Source organism: Eretmochelys imbricata, chromosome 4 (genome assembly GCF_965152235.1).
Source record: "Eretmochelys imbricata isolate rEreImb1 chromosome 4, rEreImb1.hap1, whole genome shotgun sequence".
Lineage (NCBI taxonomy): Eukaryota > Metazoa > Chordata > Testudines > Cheloniidae > Eretmochelys > Eretmochelys imbricata.
The window spans coordinates 55,344,705-55,366,617 of NC_135575.1; the positions used below are offsets into that span (position 1 = coordinate 55,344,705).

Consider the following 21,913-nt stretch of genomic DNA (forward strand, 5'->3'; position numbering starts at 1 on the left):
TCACAAATCACTACTGCATTGTATAGGCAGACAATTCACAGCTAGCAAAGAATGCTTAATTAAAAATTGTCTATGCAAATACCACCACGTAATTCCTTCATGGTTTTGCGTTCGATGTTTCACATATTAAAGTGAGGTTGTTTGGATGATAGAAAATTTTCTTAATGCAGAGGTGAAGGGTTAACTTCCATTACAGCAAACATTGTAGGCTCTGCAGAAACGGATTGTAAAGCCAGCTAAGGAGGCTCACTGCAAAATACACCTTAATCATAGCAGGTCTTCAGCAAAACAAAAGATACGTTTTGCGTGTAGGAACAACAGACCCTGCTTCAGCTTTTAGGAAGGTATGAGAAGCAGGATTATGCTCTAATTTTTAATATTTCACTATTATAATACAGTTTTCTAACTGGAAATCATTTCAGTAAGATATGCAGGTCTTTCTCTGAAACACAAAATAAAATACACCAAGGAGTTAAATATTTTAGTTTTTCCTTTTTATTTTTTTTTATTGGCATTTGCTGGTACTGGTCTGCTGGAATATACATCACAAGAGAAACCTGTGGAGCCACTGCCGGAGACCGGAATATTTTTGCTCTGCTCATGAACCACATGCTAAGTGGATGCCACATTTATTTTTTGTTTTTGTTTAAAAACTATTTTAAATAAAAATAATTATTTTCTGGAAATGGATGGAATGTATATTTTGACAAGTACAAAATCATTTTCAATGTTCACTAAATATAAGGAACATCTTGCTAAAAAAGTAACAACCCCTCCCAACCCCTGTCCCCTCTTTATATTTCTAATTATAAAATGGTACAGCCATTTCAGGTAACTAACATAAAGCAGGAAGTAAGGATGGGAGTATGTAGACATACAAAACACTGATATTTCACAACCGTAATAACCTTTTACATTCATAGCAAAGAAGTATGTTGATTTTGATGCCTTTTTAAAAATCATAAGCAACAACGTTCTTTCTTCCTTTTTTTCTGCATTCACTCCACCGAATCACAAAGAACATATTTGAGAAATACTGAGTTTTTTTCAGGTGAAAAGTTCTTTCATTGGCTTTTCAATGAAACTTCACGGCATCCTTAATGCACCTTCCCCTTTTACGTTGTTTTTTAAAATATGGACCACATTTTCAGTTGCTGAAGAACCAGTATTTTTATTGGCGACAAAAATTCCCAGTTGCTGAAGAATTAGTATTGGTTGTAATGAGTAAGTCCTTTGAAAACTCTAGCTGGCAGATTAGAAACTTGCTGCAGAGGGCGCTCCTCTCCCTACCTATCCACTTCATCAATCAATAAGTACCATCTGGTACATGAACAAATTCCAGACTAAAGTCCATCCGGTGTTCTTTTTTTCAACTGCAAAACTATCAATTAGTTCAGGCAACAATGTGCTAAAATAGAAGAACTAGTTGTGTTGGATCAACTGCTGCTATTAGAAAAAAGTTCACTAAAGTAACAGTTTTCAGAGTAACAGCCGTGTTAGTCTGTATTCGCAAAAAGAAAAGGAGTACTTGTGGCACCTTAGAGACTAACCAATTTATTTGAGCATGAGCTTTCGTGAGCTACAGCTCACTTGCATCCGATGAAGTGAGCTGTAGCTCACGAAAGCTCATGCTCAAATAAATTGGTTAGTCTCTAAGGTGCCACAAGTACTCCTTTTCTTTTTGTAAAGTAACAGTGTTACCCTGTCCTTCCTATCTCTTATAAAATATTTCATTATTTAAATTATTACTCTAAGCAAACCAATTAAATTCTTTGACACTAATTGACCAATATATGCTTAAATTCTTTGGCTCTCTAAAATAAATTAGTCAATGCTCAGTTTTCCTTAACAATCACGGTGTTAGACTGTTGGCCTCATTAGTGTTGATATGAGTGGTTACGTTATCCTGAAACCCTCAAACAACAAGGGCACTATCTTTTACTAAGCATTTAAACTGCATTATGTTGTAGACAAAGAAGACTCCCTCATTCTTGTTTACATTGAGGTCTCTTTGCACTGCCCGAGTGGTGTAAAGCAGCCTTAGTGTGAATTAAAAATCAGGCCCTATATGTTGTACAGGCCAGATCTAGGGCTGTGGGTAAACTTCAAATCAGGGGTGCACAAATCAGGGGTGCTACACAAAGTTGGCAAAGAGCTCACATTTCCACTCTCATGAGTTTGTTGCTATTCTGGGAAGATTAGGGCTCTTGTGATGAGTTAGAGCAACCTAATGGCTGCTCTAAGTTAGGTTGGCAACATCCGCCTGGGCAAAAAATGCAGCTGAGGATTGGTGTTATCCTGGCCTTGCCACCGTCCCTCTGCAACACAGAAAGCAGAGAGAGGGGTGGGTTAAGAGCTGCTATATCGTCTGTGTGACTCTGGAAGATCACTCTTACACTGGAGTGATTCACTGTGGGCAGGTTAAGGTACTGTAGGGCCAAAATACACTTGGGGTATGGTGCAAAGTGGATGCATCACACCAGTAAATCTGGTGCTAAAATATCAGTTTGTAAAGTCAGATCAACTTGGATACAACATATATTCATGAGGACATGGCATCCTTATTGTATTGCTATCAGATTTGCAACCTTCTCTTTTTTAGACATCTGCAGAAACATCCCTATCAGGGGAACGAACCCATTACTAATAAAAGAGAAATAAAAATCAGTAAGTGATCATTTGCCAGTGCCGACCTTTATATGCCCAGACCACATGGTCATATCCTTATTGCTCATTCTGACCTATTTGCTTAGCCCGAAACTTTCCTAGGGACAGTTACTGGTTAGGAACAAGCCACCTATAAATAAAATCTCAGCAATTCATAGCTGCTCAGCTGAAATGCATTTGCCTGGGCTGTACATAACATGCATTGTCATTGCAACACTGACCAATCGTCAAGACCAGGATTTGCATCCTGTGTTATAGAAAAGCTTGTGCTCTGATCATTGAAATTTAATCACAAATTTTCCTGGCAGAAGTAATGCAACGTACATTAAACAGAGAAAATTCATAGGGTTGCGTGTCTGAAAAGCTATACGAACAAATTACTGCACTCTAACGTTTCTACACTGAACAGAAACTGCAAATAAAATCCATATTCTGGAAAATCAGTAGTTGAGGTTTGCTAATTAAGGCCACATGCAGGTGTAAAGCAGTCTGCAAATGCTTCTCAGGGCAAGTCAGATCTGTTTGAATAATTGAAGAATTCATAATTAGACGAGATGGTTTTGATTCAGAAGAGGAGGAGGGTGAATAAAACAACAGAAACCCGAGATGGGCCTAAATCAAATCTTGGTTCCTGACACACACAAACTTTGAGATAGTTCAAATTCCAGTCTGGATCTCAAGTCTGTTACTTGGGCCTACCTCTAGCAGAAATGAGAATATATCACTAACTATTCATATAGCAAGAGACAAGTTTCTATTAAAATACTAAGCTCTTACAACTGCTTCCTGTGGGCTAGATCCACAGCTCACTGAAGTCCGTGGAAAACCTCCTATGGAGGTCCTAGGTCCACTTCCTAACAACACTATCACCTTGGTGATAGGAACCAAGCCCTCCTCCTTGCTTGCCCCACATACGAATTCAGTAGTTTTCAATTAAACTATTAAACAATTTAAAAGCTATTAAATTAGCTTTTTTGTGTCACTATCTCTAACTCAAAAACTGACTAAATGTCTATCTCCCTCTGTTTTCATTACAATTAATTCTTAAAAATTGTATCATTCTGTCTGTGCACATACACATGAGAATTCAATACTGTAGAGACCAGGAAGATGAATATCAATTTATTCTGTCTACAAATTATTGACCTATGATCATCCCAGTCCCTCCCCGCCACGTTCTAAAACTAACGTAAATCAGAAAAAAAGTAATATTTAATGCCAATTTTTCAGCCCCTTGCAGAATGGGTGAATCAGGAAAAATTGATGCACAGCTGGCACATGCCCCATATTTGTGTTCACAAACTAGCATTAGCATGTGTAAATTGGGTAACCTGTGAGTGCATATTTTTTCCCCAAGTGCAGGGTTTTGTCCATGCACGTTTTATATGGTTCATGCACTCAGCTGGTCTTTTGGAATGTAGCTTAATTAAACCCACAAAAACCATGAGAAATTCACAGTGTGGGCTCTGCCTGCCCAAATTCACATCTTCAACTGAAGAGTCTTCAGCTTTCCTAAGTTACACAGCTGCAGCGCCTGCTGCTTATCCAAAGGACAAACTACCCCTCAGTAATAATCTCTGCATTACATGGCTGCCCAAGCTTGGCCCTTCCCCAGAGGTGAAGTCACAGTCTCTGATCAGCTCGATGGCTTTTGGGAATGGTGCTGCAGAATACTGAACAAGCTCAGCAACTGTAAGACATTTTAAAGGGTTGCGTTGAAGGTATTCTTTGGTATGAAACTCATCCAGGGGGAAGCCGAAGATTTCTCACCATTCACCCACATTGTGAATGGGAAATCAGAGGAACACTCACGTGGATGAAAAGAACAGCAAGAGAGGGGAGAAGCAAGAGGATTCTCTTCCCAAAATAGGGATTTTCTTTACTTTGGCTTGGTCTACACCTAAAATTTACGTTGACCTAGATATTTCCATGAACACTCCACTTCCTTAGGGCAGACTGACTTGTTTTCTGGATAGGAGGTAGGCTGGCTGTACAGTCAGCATCTGAGGCCCAGAAGTCAATGGATATTCAGTGCTGGAGTGAGCCTTTAATACTGAACTCCAATATTAAACATAACAGCATGCAGGAATTACAGGGAGGTCCAAGCAGGGGGTAATCTTGCATAATATTCCCTAATCTTTCAAATTCTTACATACATGCTTAATTTTACTCATGTGCGTAGCCTCATTGAAGTCAATGGGCTATTCCCATGAGTAAAGTTAATTATCCCTATAAATATTTGTAGGATTGCGGCCTATATGTATTACAGTATACCTCCGCACAGAACGATGAGTTATACAGAGTCAATCTTAACACTAACTTCAATGATTTTGTGGGTTTAATAAAGCAATGTAATAATTTTTCAGCCTAAGATTCTCAAGGCGCTTGACAAATTTTAAATACAAAGAACACTTTATCAATCAGGTCCTGATTTAGGAAAGCATCCCCATTCACGACATGGACTTAGCTTTAAACAAACCAAATCAAGGGGATTTGAATACATTCCTAAACTTCAACATGTGCTTAAGTGCTTTCTTGAATAGGGAAGAATTTAAGCATATGCTTAAAGGCCGACCTGAACTGTGGCCCCAATGAAGTGTAACTGCTCTGGCAGGCTTAGAACAGTGCACAGAACAACAGCAGGTGGAATTGGGGAATTAAAAACTGCAATTTGGCCAGGACACTAGGACACTTGTGAAAATGACGAGAAGGAGGCCAGGCTTCAGTTTTATATCTGTCCAGAAAGACGGCACATCCTTGAGCATAGCTACTTCTAACGCTATTGCTGGGTCAGTGATTTAGCACTGACTAAAAGGTTAATTTCCTGCTCCAGTGTGGGTTTTCTTTCATCTCTCACTGAAGTACTGACCTCACCTGCCTTACTGTTGGGAACATCCCAATATCAGATGGCTAGAGATAACTGGTAATGCTCACCCTTGATATTAGTTTAACAAAAGTTTTGTAATACAATAAATGCTTTGAGACAGCTCCACTGCAATCCACACTCTGGTGTTAAGGATGATTCTAATTGTTCTGTCTATTTGTAGTCTGCAAATATTTTGATGTTAAAGGGTCACAGTCAACTTAAACATCATGTTTCTTTCTGAACATTTTTTAACTTATTCTTGATCCAAGTAACACCTTAGACGACTATAACTGGGAGAGATTAGTGAATTTTTTCTCTCTCTACTTCATCAGCTTGTTTTCTTTGTGTATTGAGAGCTCTTTGTGTATAATCAGTTTCCTTATTTCCCCTGAATAGCCAATTTAGGTGAATTTCATCCCTGTTCAGAAGGCCTGTGCATCAGTTACATTCCATTTCAGCATTATTTCTAGAGCTTAAGTGGGGGTTATGTGCTGCCTTGTGCCCAGGGATAGTACTGCACTCTCAGTCAGTCACATTCCCCTGAGGTTAGTGTTGATCTTTCACAGAGAAACAGCGAACAGAAAAAGTTCAAAAAATCTGATTATAAAAACCACAAATATGGTGGCAATGGTGACCCAAAGCAGCTGAAGAGTCCGACGCAATCTTTAGCTTGCTTTTCAAACTGACTAGATTTCCAATTGACTATGTCCCTTTAGTAAAACAAAAAGATATATTTTAAAAACTGTAACGGTGTGTGCACCGGCCACACTTCTGAATTGTTATTAGCTTGAGTTATTTTGCCGAAAGCTCCTAGTTCACTTGTGTGGACTAAGAATACTCAAAATTTCATCTACAGAAGGAATTGTTTGAGTCATAACTGGACAAAAAGAGTCCAGCAAACTCTCTCTCTCCCTCCTCTCAGCCCCATCCTATAATTTAAGAAAGAATCAACCAGCTTTTAAAAAAAATATTGTGAAACAAATTTCTCCTAGTGTAAGACCTCATGTGCCATGTTTCAACAGGGAGTAAACTTTTATAGTTAAAGTATAAATGCCTGAAAAGAGGAGATTAAAATAGCAATGCTGAAAGAACATAGTGGCATTTTGAGATTCTGCTATAATACAAATAAGTGAAAATAATTTTCCTTTCTTTGCAATTTGTATCTGAGCTGTGTGCTGTTGATTCTACTGACCTGCCCAAGAGGGGGTAATGTGATTTAAATCTTTTGACTGTCAAAGAAAATGTTCCCTCTCTTAGAAACAACAAGCTGAAAGACCTCCTTTGCACTTGACTATTTTGACTGAATCATAAAATTGCCACCTGAATAATTAGCAATAAGTAGCACCTTTCTGTAAGTTATAGTTAAAGACAGGCTAGTAATAGTTAAAGACTTCGGTTTTGGCATTCATATGACGACTTAATTTTTAATGTATCAGCCAGAAAAAATACCTGAATTCTTCCATTGACATTTTTTTCAGGTTCAAATATACCAGTAATTCATCTCACTCATTGTATTGCCACACTCAGAGGTCTCTAGAAAGCAGTGAACTGAAGATTCACCTAATCCTTGTGTTTGCTAACAATGATGTGCAAAAATTGCACTTAAAAATATGAAGGTAAACAATTTGTCCAGCTGCTCTTGGGTTTAACTATTTATTCTGGAAATTGACATTGTAGTCCTCTTTGCAGTTCAGACCTTTTCTAAAATTATTTCCATCAGCCACAAATACCCACATGAAGATTACCAAGCGCTCTCTTGAAACTGCTCACTCATTGGTCTGCTAATTTTTGTTTTTAAATTTAAGGAAGTACCTGATTTTAAACTAGATTTTGTTTTCCAGCTACTGAATAAGGAAGTCACAAGGAAGGCCATTAATACCAGAGGCTGTTAATGGCAGAAAATATAGCAAGGACAGGAAGAAGTTTAGTGCCATTGATTTTTCTCTCTTACACGTTATTGTCTGTGCATGTAATCGAGCTCTGTAAGTGGAAGCCAACATAATGCAGTTTCAAACAACAAGACATCAATGTCAATTCATTGAGGGCTTCAGCTCACATGGGTAAAGGCTTCTTGAAGATATAATCTCCAAGACTCACTTTAAAGGTTTTAAAATCTTAAAGAAAATAGGCTTCATATTAATACAGAGTACTGAAGCACTGTTTCTTTTCAAAGCCATGCATACTTCATGCAGAAATGTCAAGGCAATAATAAATCCTGGAGACAGATCATGAAATGATCAAAGAAGAGGAATTCAAACTTTCAGACTGAACTCTTGGAAAAGCTGGGGTCAGTCAGTGAAAAAAAACAGTATCCATCGATATTCAACTATAAATAAACATCATCTTCTTTTAAAAAAAAACAATGAACAAGAGTAGAAAACACTCAAGCTGTCATTTCAGTTGTACACTTACGAGCCACTGAAGAGGTACAGGATTGCTTTTAAGCATGTGGGAAAACAATAAGCTTTCATCTTCCACGTGAACAAAATAGACACATGTAGATGATAAAACTGCATCCAGGTAGACACAGCTGTTGCTATTGCTTTTTCGTGACCATCTCAGAATGGAGTGCACTGGATTGATAGTGTTCTAGAGGGGGTGTGTGTGTGTGTGAGTGTGTGTGTGAGAGAGAGAGTGTGTGTGTGTGACTGGTCCAAATTCTAGAAAGCTTACTCTGTCCCTGACCCTCATGCCTACCCTTTAGTTTAGTAGGGTTTTCTGCTTGTTCTTCAGGATTTCACCTCTTCGCAGTCTTGGTCAGTAGAAAGCTCCACATCAGACAGTCCCACCTCCATCGCCATAATCAATGATATATCAGAATCACTGCTGACTGCTGGCTCATGTTCACCTGGAAGAAGACAAGAAAAGGGACTAATGTTCAAGTCTTTATTTCAGTTTACCACAGATATTTAAATCCAGAGATAAGCCCACAATCTAGATCCAAGCTTTCCCAGTGTTTGGATCCTGGAGTCTCATTCTATTCAATCGCTAAGATATTTTAAAAATCAACAAACTCCGGCCAAGAGTGAAGTAAGGCTAAAAAGGGCCTTGATAACAAAAACTTCTGCCGGACTTTTCCACTTCTGAAAAGGTTCCTGTAGAGCTGCTAGTCTCCATGACCTATCTTGCTATTCGACACTTCCTCCCAATATATATCCGCTACCCCCATTTCTCTCCTGCTCAGTCTTCCAGGTGTACTCTGGCAGCTCCAGACCCATCAGTCCCAGGGTTTCTACCTTAATTCACCTTGATCCCAACTAAATTTAGAAGCAGATCAATTAACCTTCACCTGATCACCTTATGCTGTATGTTTAGGAAGTTCACCACTTTTTTGGTATGATCCTGCAGCTCTTTCTTCAACACTGATGAAGCCAATGGGAGATCTGCACACCAAAAGACTGCAGGATCAAGCTAATATTATTTTGAGGACAAATAAGAAAACCATCATGTCCTGGTCTTGGGGGGAGAGGGGGAAAAGAGGGAGGGGAGACTTCCAGAGGCAAAAGGTCACTTGGGTGGCCAACGCCAATCAACAGTATGGATCTTTTGCAAGAAGGCTGCTGTTTCATAATTGTCATTGTAAACAAACAGATTTGACAGTGTTTCACTGTTATGATACAGTGTAGTTAAAGTTGTGGTAGTTCTTCCTTTCTAAACTTCATTTCTAGAGCTGATGACTGAACCACAGAATCTGAGCTAGACTGAAATTTAAAACAAAAAGTCTAAAGGTGGATGTGAGATTGTCATGAGGTCATGAAATGATACCTCAATCAAACCACAAAAGCAAAAAATACAGTATGATTTACCCTAAAGTAAATGAGTACGATCTTTTTTCATCCTCCTCCCAACAACTGCAAGATTCTAACTGTGATTATTAAAGAAAAGGTATGTCTATTGTTGTTTGTACTACCATCAGACTTGATATTTTGGCAAGAAAAATTAAGAACAGCTGGGTTAGTGCACAGTCAAACAGTTACTGAGTGCCATTTCCTCCCTGCAACTTTTCACTTTCAATTTTTATACACTTTGTAATTGTAAAACAAATAATCCGACACACAAGTATATCTGTCTGTATAAACTCACCTCCATCAATACCGTATCACGGTAGCCAAAAGTTTAAGACCATTGCCTTGGCTATAAATATTACCACTGGAGGGAAAAGGAGTACTTACTGAATGAATAATCTAGGATGCAAACATTAATGGACTTTAATTACATTAGATTGTTGGATTATTTGTTAGATCAGTGAAAAAGTATAAATGTTTATTTCACTGAGACCTCAAACATCATCTTTATTAATAAAAACTGCCTATGCCTGAAAGAAACTTTCCAGACTACCGGTATATTAATGTATGTTTCATAGTTTAGGATTTTTAAAAAATAAAATGATAATCAAAACAAACTGACATAATATGTTACATTTTACATTTCACTGACAATATATTCCATTGTTCATATGGTTGAATCACATTAAAAGTCAGCTGGAGGATTTTCAAGACAAAAGTAATTTTAACCTGAACTAGATGTGAGGTAGAGATGAACTAGTTGATTTACACCACCCTATACACAGGTATTCTGAACAACCATGCTGACCCTTCCATACAGATCTTACATCATCATCTAATAAGTACTTCTAGTGCCGTTTTTTCCAGGGAGAGATGGCAAGACCGTGGCAGTGTCCAGAGCAGGAAGACAGAGCAGTGATGATGACAGCACTATGACTCACCTACAGACTTCCTAACATCCCCATGTTCAGAGGTGCGAGAAATCTTTTCAAACCTGTTCACTTCTATTCGGTAATAAAAGGCTTATTTTCCTTTGGCAAAAAAAATCACAGTAGGAATTATGAAATACACTGGGTAAAATTAATCTTTGTTTAAAAAACAATAAGCTGCTGCCCAAGTACAGTCATTTTACAATGACCTTCCTTGCTACAGAAATAGAATCCAATCAGACTCATGACGCAAGGGGTCATAACAATTAACACTTGGACAATGCTTCAAAGATGGAAAGTGCTACGTAAGTGCTGAGTAGCATAAATATTTCATTTTTCATTTTTTCAGGGGATTAGCTCATCTGCGATCAAAGCAGAAGTTAAAAAACTTAAAGCTGCAGCCACCCATTTCAATACAGTGAGAAGAAGGTGGCAAGAAAGAAATTAAGGTTGTGGACAACCACGATTTTTGTCCAGTTTCTTCATAGTGACACTGCCACTTAATGGGCTCAGCACTGAACTTCCTTTGACAGGTGAGAACAATGCAAAAGAGCAGATGTATCTCTATGCATTTAGTGCCTGATTCTGGTCCACTAAAGCAAAGAGGGTTTCAACCATTGACTGCAAGAGGCATTGGCTCAAACCCTATAAAGTCAGCGTAAGATACATCCTAGCCCTTATGGTAGCAGAGAAAAGCTTGAAAATTTGAATGCTAAAGGCTCAAACACAGAAGGAAAATAAAAAGTACCCCAATTTATTCCTGACCCCCTCGCGTAGTAGCTATTCATGGAGTATGGCTGGAGCATTCCACACAAGTAATCCTGGATCACTGAAATAAGCCTTAAGGGATCCTTCTAACCAGTGAAAGTTAGGACAGCCCACAGGCTGCTCCTACATATACCTGGGGCCAAGCCATCCCCAGCAGCCCCTAACTTCGGTGGGGTAGAAAGGTAGCAGAACCTGAGTGTTGGACCCAGTGAGAGCATGCACATTTTTGCTATTATGACCAGTGGGTCCACACTGGAAAAATGGCCCCAAATATCATATACCAGAAAACTTAACTACTATAGGTTGTTCTCTATGCTAAAGGGTAGATAGACAAATCTTAAGATCTTTGCCATTTTCCCTTCTCCAGGCTTTCAGGTAGCACTCTGTTATTATACCCTCTCTTAAGGAAGCAGGGGAAGTATTGTTTATTACACTTTAAATGAAAGTTGTCACCAAGGGTATAATTCAGCTGCCAAAGAGTAACTCAAGCCAAAATTCTCTTTTTCTTGTGGATTAAAAACTTGGGCCACAGCAGTAAACTATTCAGTGGAAAGTTGATCTCTATTCCCTTATATTTTAGTAATGCTCCATGAACTAATTCAGCTTACTAAGGAGTCCAATCTTTCATGAACACAATTAAACTGATGTACAAAACCTACTGGGGGTTAATAATTTTATCTTATGACAGTCACATGAATTAGGAAGTAAGAAAAAACTTGCAGGGGGCAACACTTCTAAAATTATGTGCAGACAATGCTGCCTACCCTAAAATGTAGGCTTTTATTTGTGCTAAATACACTTTTCTTGGGTTGCCCCCTGATGTTTTAATTAACGTTGCAATTCCTGACAGAGGATAATAAATGTTTGACTTTGAAGGCATATATATAAATATAAACACATTGATTTCATCATCCAGTCAGACATTTTACAACTACAGAGTTTGTTACATTATTTAGGCCAGCTGGTATACATTGATCATGGAAGTCAATGGAGCCCTTCATCTAAAAATCTAAATATCCAGTCAAAATACACTGTATTTGACAGGATCTCATAATGCCATTTCATGAAACTCATCCAGTTTCAAAACTGTTTATTTTATATAGGGGTGGAATTAAGCCTGCACTCAGACACACTCAAACTATGGGGAAGTTTGGATCCAGAGCTAGATAGAGATCCCACCTTCGCAGTTTCTGCCCATTTCTAATTTGGGGCTCAAATTTAGCTTTAAGGCATTACCTCAGGTTAGGTGATATATGGAAGCACCCTGCCCCAAAGGGAAATTGGAGATAGAATTGCCTCCTGGAGCCCTGGGGGGCATAAAATATGGCTGCTACACCAACCTTTGTCCACTGTTCTCCGAGTCTGGCCAGTTTTTCTGGCTGGTGTAAGGAAGAGTGGATGTTGACCTGCCTCCTTTCCAGAGGTTAGTTCCAACAGTATTGCTAACTCTGCAGCGCCCTTGGACTCGCTGAGCCACATTCTGCTCAGTATAAATCCACATTAACTCTGCTGATGTCAGTGGTATTATTCTGGTGAAAATCTGAGTAATCTTGATGAGAATCTGATCTATTGTGTCTGGCCACCAAGCAGAGAGGTAGGACTAGGAAAGGAAAAAAATACTCCTCAAGCCCTCTCCCTCCTTTTCATATCCAGAGAGGGGCCAGGCCCAAACTAGTCCTTTATGTATTACTGTCACTGTCACTCCTCTGCTGAGCAGGTGTACATATTAGGGCCTTGCATGTTGGTTTCCTGTTGCAGAAGACTGTCAGTCCCATGGTGTTATGGTATGTTCTTAGTGTACACTATACACTCTTGCACTATATACTTCAGTCCTGCAACAGAGGTGGTCACAAATGGCACACAAGCAAGCCCATCTTTCAGAAATCTTAACCAAGGCAGCAATGCCCAGTTCCTAGGAAGAAATTATGTCTCAAGAACTGATTTTTGTTAGTGAGATTAAAATGAGAGTTTACTGTTCACCACTCTCAATGCAACTGCATCAAAAAACTAACAACTATACCAGACTGTACCCTGCACACATACTAAGAAAAACAAATTGTAAGAGTATGCCATCTGGTGACTCCCTGCACAACAGTAGCAATAATGAATTTAATAAAACTGCAGGCTAATGAGCTGTTGGAAAAGGGCTCAGTTACAAACTTGCCCTGGGGTATGTGTGAGGGGGGAAGGATTATAAAACTTCTATTAACATGTTTCTCTACACTGGAGCTAACAATGTTGATGGAAGCATTTAAATGTCTATAAAAGGAGAGCAAAGGAGTGGGGGAAATGCTTCAGAATCCAAGATACAGCATTTTCCTCAGAAGCCGCTATACAACCTCTGAGATAGGGGATATCAAAAGAACCTTTTTGATGGTAGGGAAAATATCAGGAAAATTAGCAAGAGATATGGAGGTGGAGACTAGAATCTTTTCCTGAATGAGACTGAGATCAAATTGAACGTAATTACCCACAACAAGGCTCTGAAGGATAAAATGACCTGTATAAAAAGAAAAGGAGTACTTGTGGCACCTTAGAGACTAACCAATTTATTTGAGCACAAGTTTTCGTGAGCTACAGCTCACTTCATCGGATGCATACTGTGGAAAGCGAGCTGAAAAAGATCTTCTGTACTTTCCACAGTATGCATCCGATGAAGTGAGCTGTAGCTCACGAAAGCTTATGCTCAAATAAATTGGTTAGTCTCTAAGGTGCCACAAGTACTCCTTTTCTTTTTGTGAATACAGACTAACACGGCTGTTACTCTGTGGCCTGTATAGATGACTTTGAAAACAGAGGGTCCAAAAAATAAAATATAAAATTGTGGGCATTCCTGAAAGAATGGAACATAATGACCTGAAATAATTCATACAGCTATGATTCCCGCATAAAGTACATTCTGCACTATCAAAAAAGCAATATATTGATGCCAGACACCACATCTCTTTCCTGTTGTCCAACCAGAATTTGTGACTGAAAATGTACCCATATTGTCTTTTTTTATGTTCAGTTTTACACCTAGGGTGAAATCCTGGTCCAATGAAGTCAATGGTAAAACGCCTACTGATTTCACCCTTAGTTTTTATTTACTAATAACATGATGATGATGCAATAACACTCCTTCCCCTGCAATAAACTATGTTCAACCTGCAGAATTGGAGATGAGTGAACCCACAGAACTTCACTTCTACTTTTCTCCACAAAGATACATAATCCTGACCAGGAATTCATCCCGTAGCTATTCTATCTGAAAGGGCTGGTGGAGCACAGGCATATTTTCTTCTGGCTGGCCACACGGAGAGATGGCTGTCTTCTTCCCCCTGTCCACACTCCAGCAACAGGCTCCCAGAATGTGGGGTACTGTGATGTGGAGACGATGATGCCTGTGCTGTGACAAAAGTGTCTATCTGAAATTCAATGTTGGGTTCATTTTGAGGGATGTAAATACAGATTATTTGGACAGATTCATGTTTATGCCCTAATCATTCACCCAGTCCTGGTAACACTACGGGACAATCTTATCAAATGATGGTGCTACGTCTAGAAGAATGGTACTGAGGAAGGGTAGGTGGAATAGGGGGAAGCCAGCACTGTTCCCCAACCCATCTTCCCTGTATTCCACCTGCCCTTTCTCAATACCATTCTTCTATGATTCATTAAATCCTGCACACCGTAGCCAAAATTTTCAAATCTAAAGTTAGGTTCCTAAATCCATATTTAGGCTTCTAAACAACAATAGCCTGGTTTTTATCTGTGGCTCCCAAAGGGATATGTGGGTGCTTAGCATTCCTGAAACTAAGGTACTTATATTTAGGACCCTAACTTTAGACTTCAAACTATTAAGCCATGTGTTACATTGACTCTACCCCATTGTCCACCCAGATTGATATATTCTGCACAAATTTAGTGCCCTACCATGAATATTTAAATAAGTGAATGTATTTTCTTCCATAAGAAATGTCTAACAGTACAAAAGGATAATCTTTTACACAGATGCTTAATAACTCAGGCAAACATATTTCTAGGTCAGTTGCCAGAACAGTCCTGATGTACTACTATGTGCTGCCATCTCAAACAATAAATGTCAGCATTACTGGTCCTATTTTAAGACTCTCTCAACAGTGAAATCCTTTTTGTTATTATTTTCAGCTATGGCTGAAAGATAGTGTCAAAACTGGATCCCTTACTCAAGGAAATAGTCACATCTGATAACCATGGGACCTCTCAAGTGTGTAAAGGAAGCAGGCTTTAGTTTAAAATCCACCCCTTCCTCAGGAAAAAGAAGTTCTGCAAAAGTCCTATTGAGACAGAAGTCAGGTGTAACACTGGGAAAAGTTACATACATTTGTTCCCCATGTTGTCCACAGAAGACTTCAAGAATAATTGCATGGGAACGCATTCTATTGTGGAGAGAGGATCAGTCTTTATACTACCTCAGTTCGGCCCTTCCTGAGCATACCAAATTATGGAATATCTTTGACATCGACTATCACCTACCAGCAGCTAAAGGGTATTGTACAGATCTCTTTCATGCATGCTTTCTTCTCCCTCAGCCAACTCAATGCCTTCTCCCATGCTGTGTCCTATGCTTGGAATGTCTTCTCTGATCATTTATGCCACATTATTCTCTTCCCTCTTTTCTTGTTCAAGTTGTGCTTCAAACTTGCTTCCTTCCAAAAATTAGTCAGTCACTTTCCCACCTTCCTAAGACATTCCCCTTTCTCATATATATCATGGGAAAACAAACAGCTGAACAGTTTGGGCTGAAATCTTCAAAAAAATTCAGCCTGAGGAGGACACCTGGCATGTAACATTTCATCCCAAATGGCTGAAGTTTGGCAAAGTTGTAAGCAACTGTAAACTGGGTCGTATAATAGGAAGTGTTGGGCAAAATTAAAAATAGGAGGTGCTACCAGCCCCACATTTACAATCAGGAACATACATAATGTGCAACATGTGATACAAGAAAACCTGCTTTCTTTATTTTGTGCACATTTCCCTCCTTCCCTTCCCTTTGACAAATGTAATTTTTCCCTGTGGCATGGTAACATCCCAGATCCTGAAAACACTTTCCATATCTTTGTAACGCTGCTGAGACACATAGTCCTATTGAAGTTAACGGGATTACTCATGTGCATTAAATTATCCATGTGCTTAAGTGTTTGCAGGACTGAGGCCTTAGAGCAGGACTGTGCCTAATCTCTCTATACAGTACACCCAGGTACACCCATTGTATGGCCGTATATAGAAATATCAAATGTTAATGGTTACAGGTGGGCATAAACACCAACCATTCTGTCAAGGAAGACTTGTGCCTTATTTTCCATTTTTTTAAATGAAAGGCAGGATCAGCTAGGTGGCTCTTCTGAACACAGAGTGCATGTCCGGAAATGCCATCTTGGAAACAGAGCACAGCTGATCCACTTCGCAAGCTGACAGGCTGCCGTAATGGTTTATCCCTAAATACTATATAATTCACTTCCAGCTACTGCAATGGTGTAAAAACCTTGGCGGCATTGACCTATTTAGGCTTATCTAAATATTGCTGTGTCATGTCCTGACAGTTCATAGATAGCTTTGTCGAGGGCAATTTCAGTACATTTTATACATATTATATACATGCACGCACACCACCAACCCCATGGAGAGAAGCAAACAGATGCTATTGAAATCAGACCATTTTAATACATAATACTTTGCAGTTACCTAAGAAAGGTGAGGGATGGGGATCCGAAGTCCCAAGAGGGAGGGACTTCTCAGTGAGTGAGTCGTAAGAAGCAGCTGCTGAGTTACACCCATAAGCTGGGTGTGGGAAGTGAACTCCCATGGGTGAGAGGATCCGGCAGGAGCAACAGCAGGGAAAGAAAGGAGCACCTTGTATCCCCCCCTCTCTTTTTCTGCTGCCCACTCCTGGTCCCCTCCCACTCTCTTATCAGCTCTACTGTAGCTCAACTCTCTCCTCCTCCTTCATTCAACACAGTGATCAGCTCAAGCAGCTCTTCCAGTGGGTTGGTGCCCAGCTACACAGCCTTGTGGAGAGGCAGTGCCCCAGAGCTGAGTGTTGGGTCAGCAGAAGGACAGAAAGGAGAAGCTCCAACACCAACATACCTGGCAGCTAGGCCCAGCGCCCCACCCAGAAAGAGCCTCCAGCAACAGCCAAACAAGTCACAGCCATCGAGCTCATTCTCTTAGCCCACCGCTTGGACCATGTCACCCTTCTCCTTGCATCCCTCCACTGGCTCCCCCTTCTCTGTTGCATTGAATATAAGCTGCTTGTCTGCACTTTCACATTGCCTATCTGACCTCACCTATCATCTCTCATTCCCTTTAGAGAGGTCAACTCCTGCCTCCAGTTGGACCAAGATGGCAGCCTCCATTGATGGCTTAAATGTTAAACAAGCACCTTTGTGCTTTCTCCCAGGCTGCTACTAATACTTGGGAGGAGCGCCTCAAACATCCACAACACTACCTCATTATCCTCCCTCACACTCTCCTTTGCTAGGATAACCATTGTCAAGGTGGTTGTGGGTATGTCACTGGTGTGCCTGCACCACGGCGCTGACCAATGCGGTCTCATTGTTTCCTAGTATTCCCTTCTCAGTCTATTTATATATCTGTCGTCTCAGGTCTTGTGCTTAGATCGTAAGCTCTTTTGGGCAGGGACCATCTTTTTGTTCTGTGTTTGTATGACACCTAGCACAACGGGATCCTGGGCCATCATTAGTGCTTCTAGGGGTTATGGCAATACAAATTAAAATAATAATAAACCTATCTGTAGGGGTTGGTCATAGATTATGAAGCATTTATCACTATATCACAAACAGTGCAAGGATTTCTACAATAACTAAGTTAAGAAATGAGTACATGTGTATGCTCTGTAGAAAGGGAGTAGAAATCTTTAATTGTGATGCATGCCACTTGAAAAATATCAGTGATAAGAAGAGTGAAATAAAGGTAGTGACTAATATACATATTCCCATATGTAGTACTAGTATATAATATATGCTACATAATCTACAGTCTACTGCTAGACTATTATAGAAAAGAGGGTTTTTTAAATCCAAAAGTATAAGATTCCAATCACAATTTAATATGTGTATCCCAAGGTCAGAAAGATGAATGAATGCTAATGGCTACTAGAAAAGGAGTACTTGTGACACCTTAGAGACTAACCAATTTATTTGAGCATAAGCTTTCGTGAGCTACAGCTCACTTCATCGGATGCAAGCTGTAGCTCACGAAAGTTTATGCTCAAATAAATTGGTTAGTCTCTAAGGTGCCACAAGTACTCCTTTTCTTTTTGCGAATACAGACTAACACGGCTGTTACTCTGAAAAATGGCTACTATGTCTATTTTATTTTATTTATCCTTCTGCAAACACAAGGGGAGAAGGTTCCTGATCAAACAAGTTTATGGTCTTGTTCAGACACAGCATACATTGGCTATAGATTGAGTTTGAGGTGGCAAAGGAAACATTTTTTTAAAGGCTTCATGAAAGAAGCGCTTTTAAAGGAGGCGTTGGGAGAACGAGAGAAGTGGCGCTGGGTGCACAGGTAGGTGGACACCAAGCACACAGATGAGACAAAAGGAAGGATACAAACAGGGCTGGAAGGAAGGAAGCTTAGGTGAGCAACAGTAAAAGGGTGAAAGTAATGTGATACATCTGTGAAAATGTGATGGAAATGTCTCTTGCATTACATTCCGGCTATGGATCACAAATGGTATCTTTTTTCAGAAAGAGGGGCACCACCAGCAATAGTCTATAGCATGTCAATTTTAATTTAAAAATTAAAATTTGACTACGTTATAGTTCATGTACAGTGAGAAGTCATTTTTATCATGTGAACTTTAAGATTGCTGTGGCAAGCGAAAACAGAGCCCTTTTATTTAACCTCTGCTATTTGTCACCCTCCAACCCCCCAGAAGATGAATAGCTTGTTTTGAAGGCAATTCTTGTTAATTCTTAAACTATGAATGACTTTTAGAGCTGTTGTTAAATCTGGTCATGTATGCTTCTCTTGGAAATGTGCCACTGATTTTCAAATCTGCCTCAGTGGGTATATTTTACTGCATAAACTCTCAACAGCTAAGGTCACTAGCAAAGTATTGCCCAGGAAAATAATGTACCAGCTTTCCAAGAGCAAGTACAGAGAAGGTCTCATGCACAAATACATAATGGAAGCATGTGGATCATGGGATTTAGTGTTGTAATATGCACAAGTAGAGAATAATATTACTACTACCCACGGGTGGTGGTGGTGGTGGTGCAGCTGAATTGTTCCTGATTCAAGCAAACAGAATGGAAAGAAAAAAATAATTTATGAGGAAATATATGTATGTTGTCTGAAACATAGCATGAGTGTCATCTTGTTCCCAGTATTGATCCCACATGCCATCTCCTGTATCACTAACAAGAAAATAAGGTAATTCCAATATATATTAACGTAGGGGCAAATCCTGCCGCTTTCTTTTCAGTGTAAAAGGCCTCACATGCAATGGGACTGACCAGGTCCTGCTGTACAGTGTGTGTATAAAAAATGGAAGCAGCGATGGGGATGTGGAACATCTGCAAGGTGAGCAGTCAAGAGCCATGGGAGCACCCTGGGTAGCTGTGCTTGGGAAGGCTAGGCAGGCTGGATATGTGGTCAGGGGGGATCCGTCTGTACCCAGATTTACCAGCTATTTATTACCCATGCAGTGCATGGTTCAGGCACAACAGAGATTTACTGCAGCCTGAAAGTTGTAGTAACAGCTCTGCCGCTGAGCTGTGGCCTCCTTTTCTCCCCACCTCCACTGTGATAACCATCACACAGCCCTCTGTGGTCTACGGGTTGATTTGCAAGCTTCGGCCCTGGATGTAGAACACATATATGATTCACCACATTTGACCATTTCAACTCTCTGTCATGTAAAAATGTCACTCATTAAATGCACTTAACCTATTATACAATGGGCAGGCATAACAAAAAGAAACTGGAGTCGTTTGACTAAAGTTCAGTATTTAGATTAAAGATCAAGAATCACAAGTCCATAGAAAAAGAAAACATACAAGAGAAATCTTAATGGTAGATGAAAAATCTAAAATGAACAATAATCAACATTCAATTTGCCACAAAATTGTTTCAGCCATCAATATGTAAATTAGCAATGAACAAAAATGGTTTAACTCTCAGGTCTTTCATCTCTTATGGAAAAGTCCTGTAGATTTTAATGGGGATAAAATTAACAGAGTACAGAAATTACTTTGAAAATCTATAGTATTTCATAAAGAGTGATCTTTCTATTCTTTTTTTATTTCTATGGAATGTCTATAATTTGATTTTAAAGGCTTTAGGATGATTCAAAAATTCTATAGAATGGTTATTATATACAAAGGAAACCTCAGTTTGAAAATTATCTATGCTGGGTTTCTTGTGTACTATTTTCAAAGCGTATAATTCCTTTGCTGCATGTGCACAGCCCACCCACTCACACCTGGAAATACAGTCTTGGCTCATGATTACAGATAGGAAAGTGAAAGAACTCCAGATTGACACATCTAAAGCTAGGACATTGCCTCTATTGTTCGTTAGCAAACACTGAAAATGATACACCACCAGGCAGTGCTGAAAGTACAGTAAACACATCCCTGACAGTAAGTAACCTGAAGTTGCTCTGTCATTTTCAGATTTTTCATTTTCTCCAGGTTCCAAACAATTTTTTTAAACAAAGGAAAACTCAACTATATTTCAAAAGTAGTTCAGAAGTTGAACAAGATTTTTAAGCTATGAAGTATTTTTCCTTTCTTAAGGAGAAAAATATGGATATCTGGCAGCAACTAAAATCATCCTGTTTATACCCAGTTTAGAAAAAAAATTAACTTATGTCGTCCATCCCTCTGCCGGTGCAGACTGACAGCTGGATGAGCTACAAGAGCTGGTTCACAAAAGCTACAAGAGCTGGTTCACAAAAAAGAAAGAAGAAGAAAAGGAGTTTTGGCATTCTAGAGATGACTAATCAACCACATCTCTCTTCTGCCTTGGTGTCATTCACAATCTTTCACACCATGCAATAAGTTCTACATTCCAGCTCATTTATATAGATGTTGAACAGAAATGGTCCTAATTCTGAACACACTAGTAACCCACTTGATTACCTAAAGATTTAGCCACACATATCCTGCCAACCAACTTTTACCTGCTACCAGTAGTTGTTCTAGCACTGAAACTTATGCTTTTAGTTTGCTTCTCACTAAAGGTGAAGTTTACCCCTTTGCTGATGGCCCATGCATCACTTAAGGCCTATATCCTCTTTTGAGGTCATAAGTGGGACATAAGTGGAGTATAGGCTTTGTGTTGGCCTTCTGCACAGGGTGAATTTCACAGTAAGGTTCCTGTTTGTTGGCGTCCTTTCAGTTTTGAATACCTCTCCTAACAATACATGTAGATTAGAGTTACTCAAGCTCACTTTAGGGTTTCTATTTTTGTTTTGATGGTGGCAGGGGAATGCAGTACATTAAGCTGTGGCCAACACATAGACTAACAGATTAGATTTTATACTGGCAGCCATGGTCTATCCATGAATCTGGTACAAGCAGGATGGGTAAAGTAGGAGCAGCAGGAAGGGTAAAGTAAATCAGCACAGCTAGCAACACCCTTTCTTCTTAAGTATGAACATTTACTCGAGAATTTTGTAAATACTGTATATGTAACCAAGACCAAAGAGCACACACATCATCACATGAAGTCCCAGGTCAAAGGACACTTAGCAATCCTGAGGAGCTATAAAGTTTGCAGGCCACAGGAGTAAAAGATTTAATCCATGTGGCAAAGAGCTGTTTTTATTATGACCAGGCTTCCTTTCATTAGGCCAGAAAAAGAGACTGTATCAAAACCTTTCAGTTTTGGACAAAACAGAA

At 39.5% G+C, this 21,913-nt stretch overlaps 1 protein-coding gene across 1 annotated transcript in view; it reads right to left on the reverse strand.

The window, feature by feature from the left end:
• Positions 1-371: 371 nt before the first annotated feature.
• The window catches only part of RNF150 (ring finger protein 150), a 203,983-nt gene continuing 182,441 nt past the window's right edge, over positions 372-21,913 (reverse strand). Inside the window, exons 7-8 of the mRNA XM_077814442.1 lie at positions 8,231-8,381; positions 372-442 (exon numbers count right to left, since the gene is read on the reverse strand). Coding sequence (XP_077670568.1) covers positions 8,263-8,381 — 119 coding nt within the window. The 3' untranslated portion in view covers positions 372-442; positions 8,231-8,262. The remainder of the gene's footprint in view (positions 443-8,230; positions 8,382-21,913) is intronic.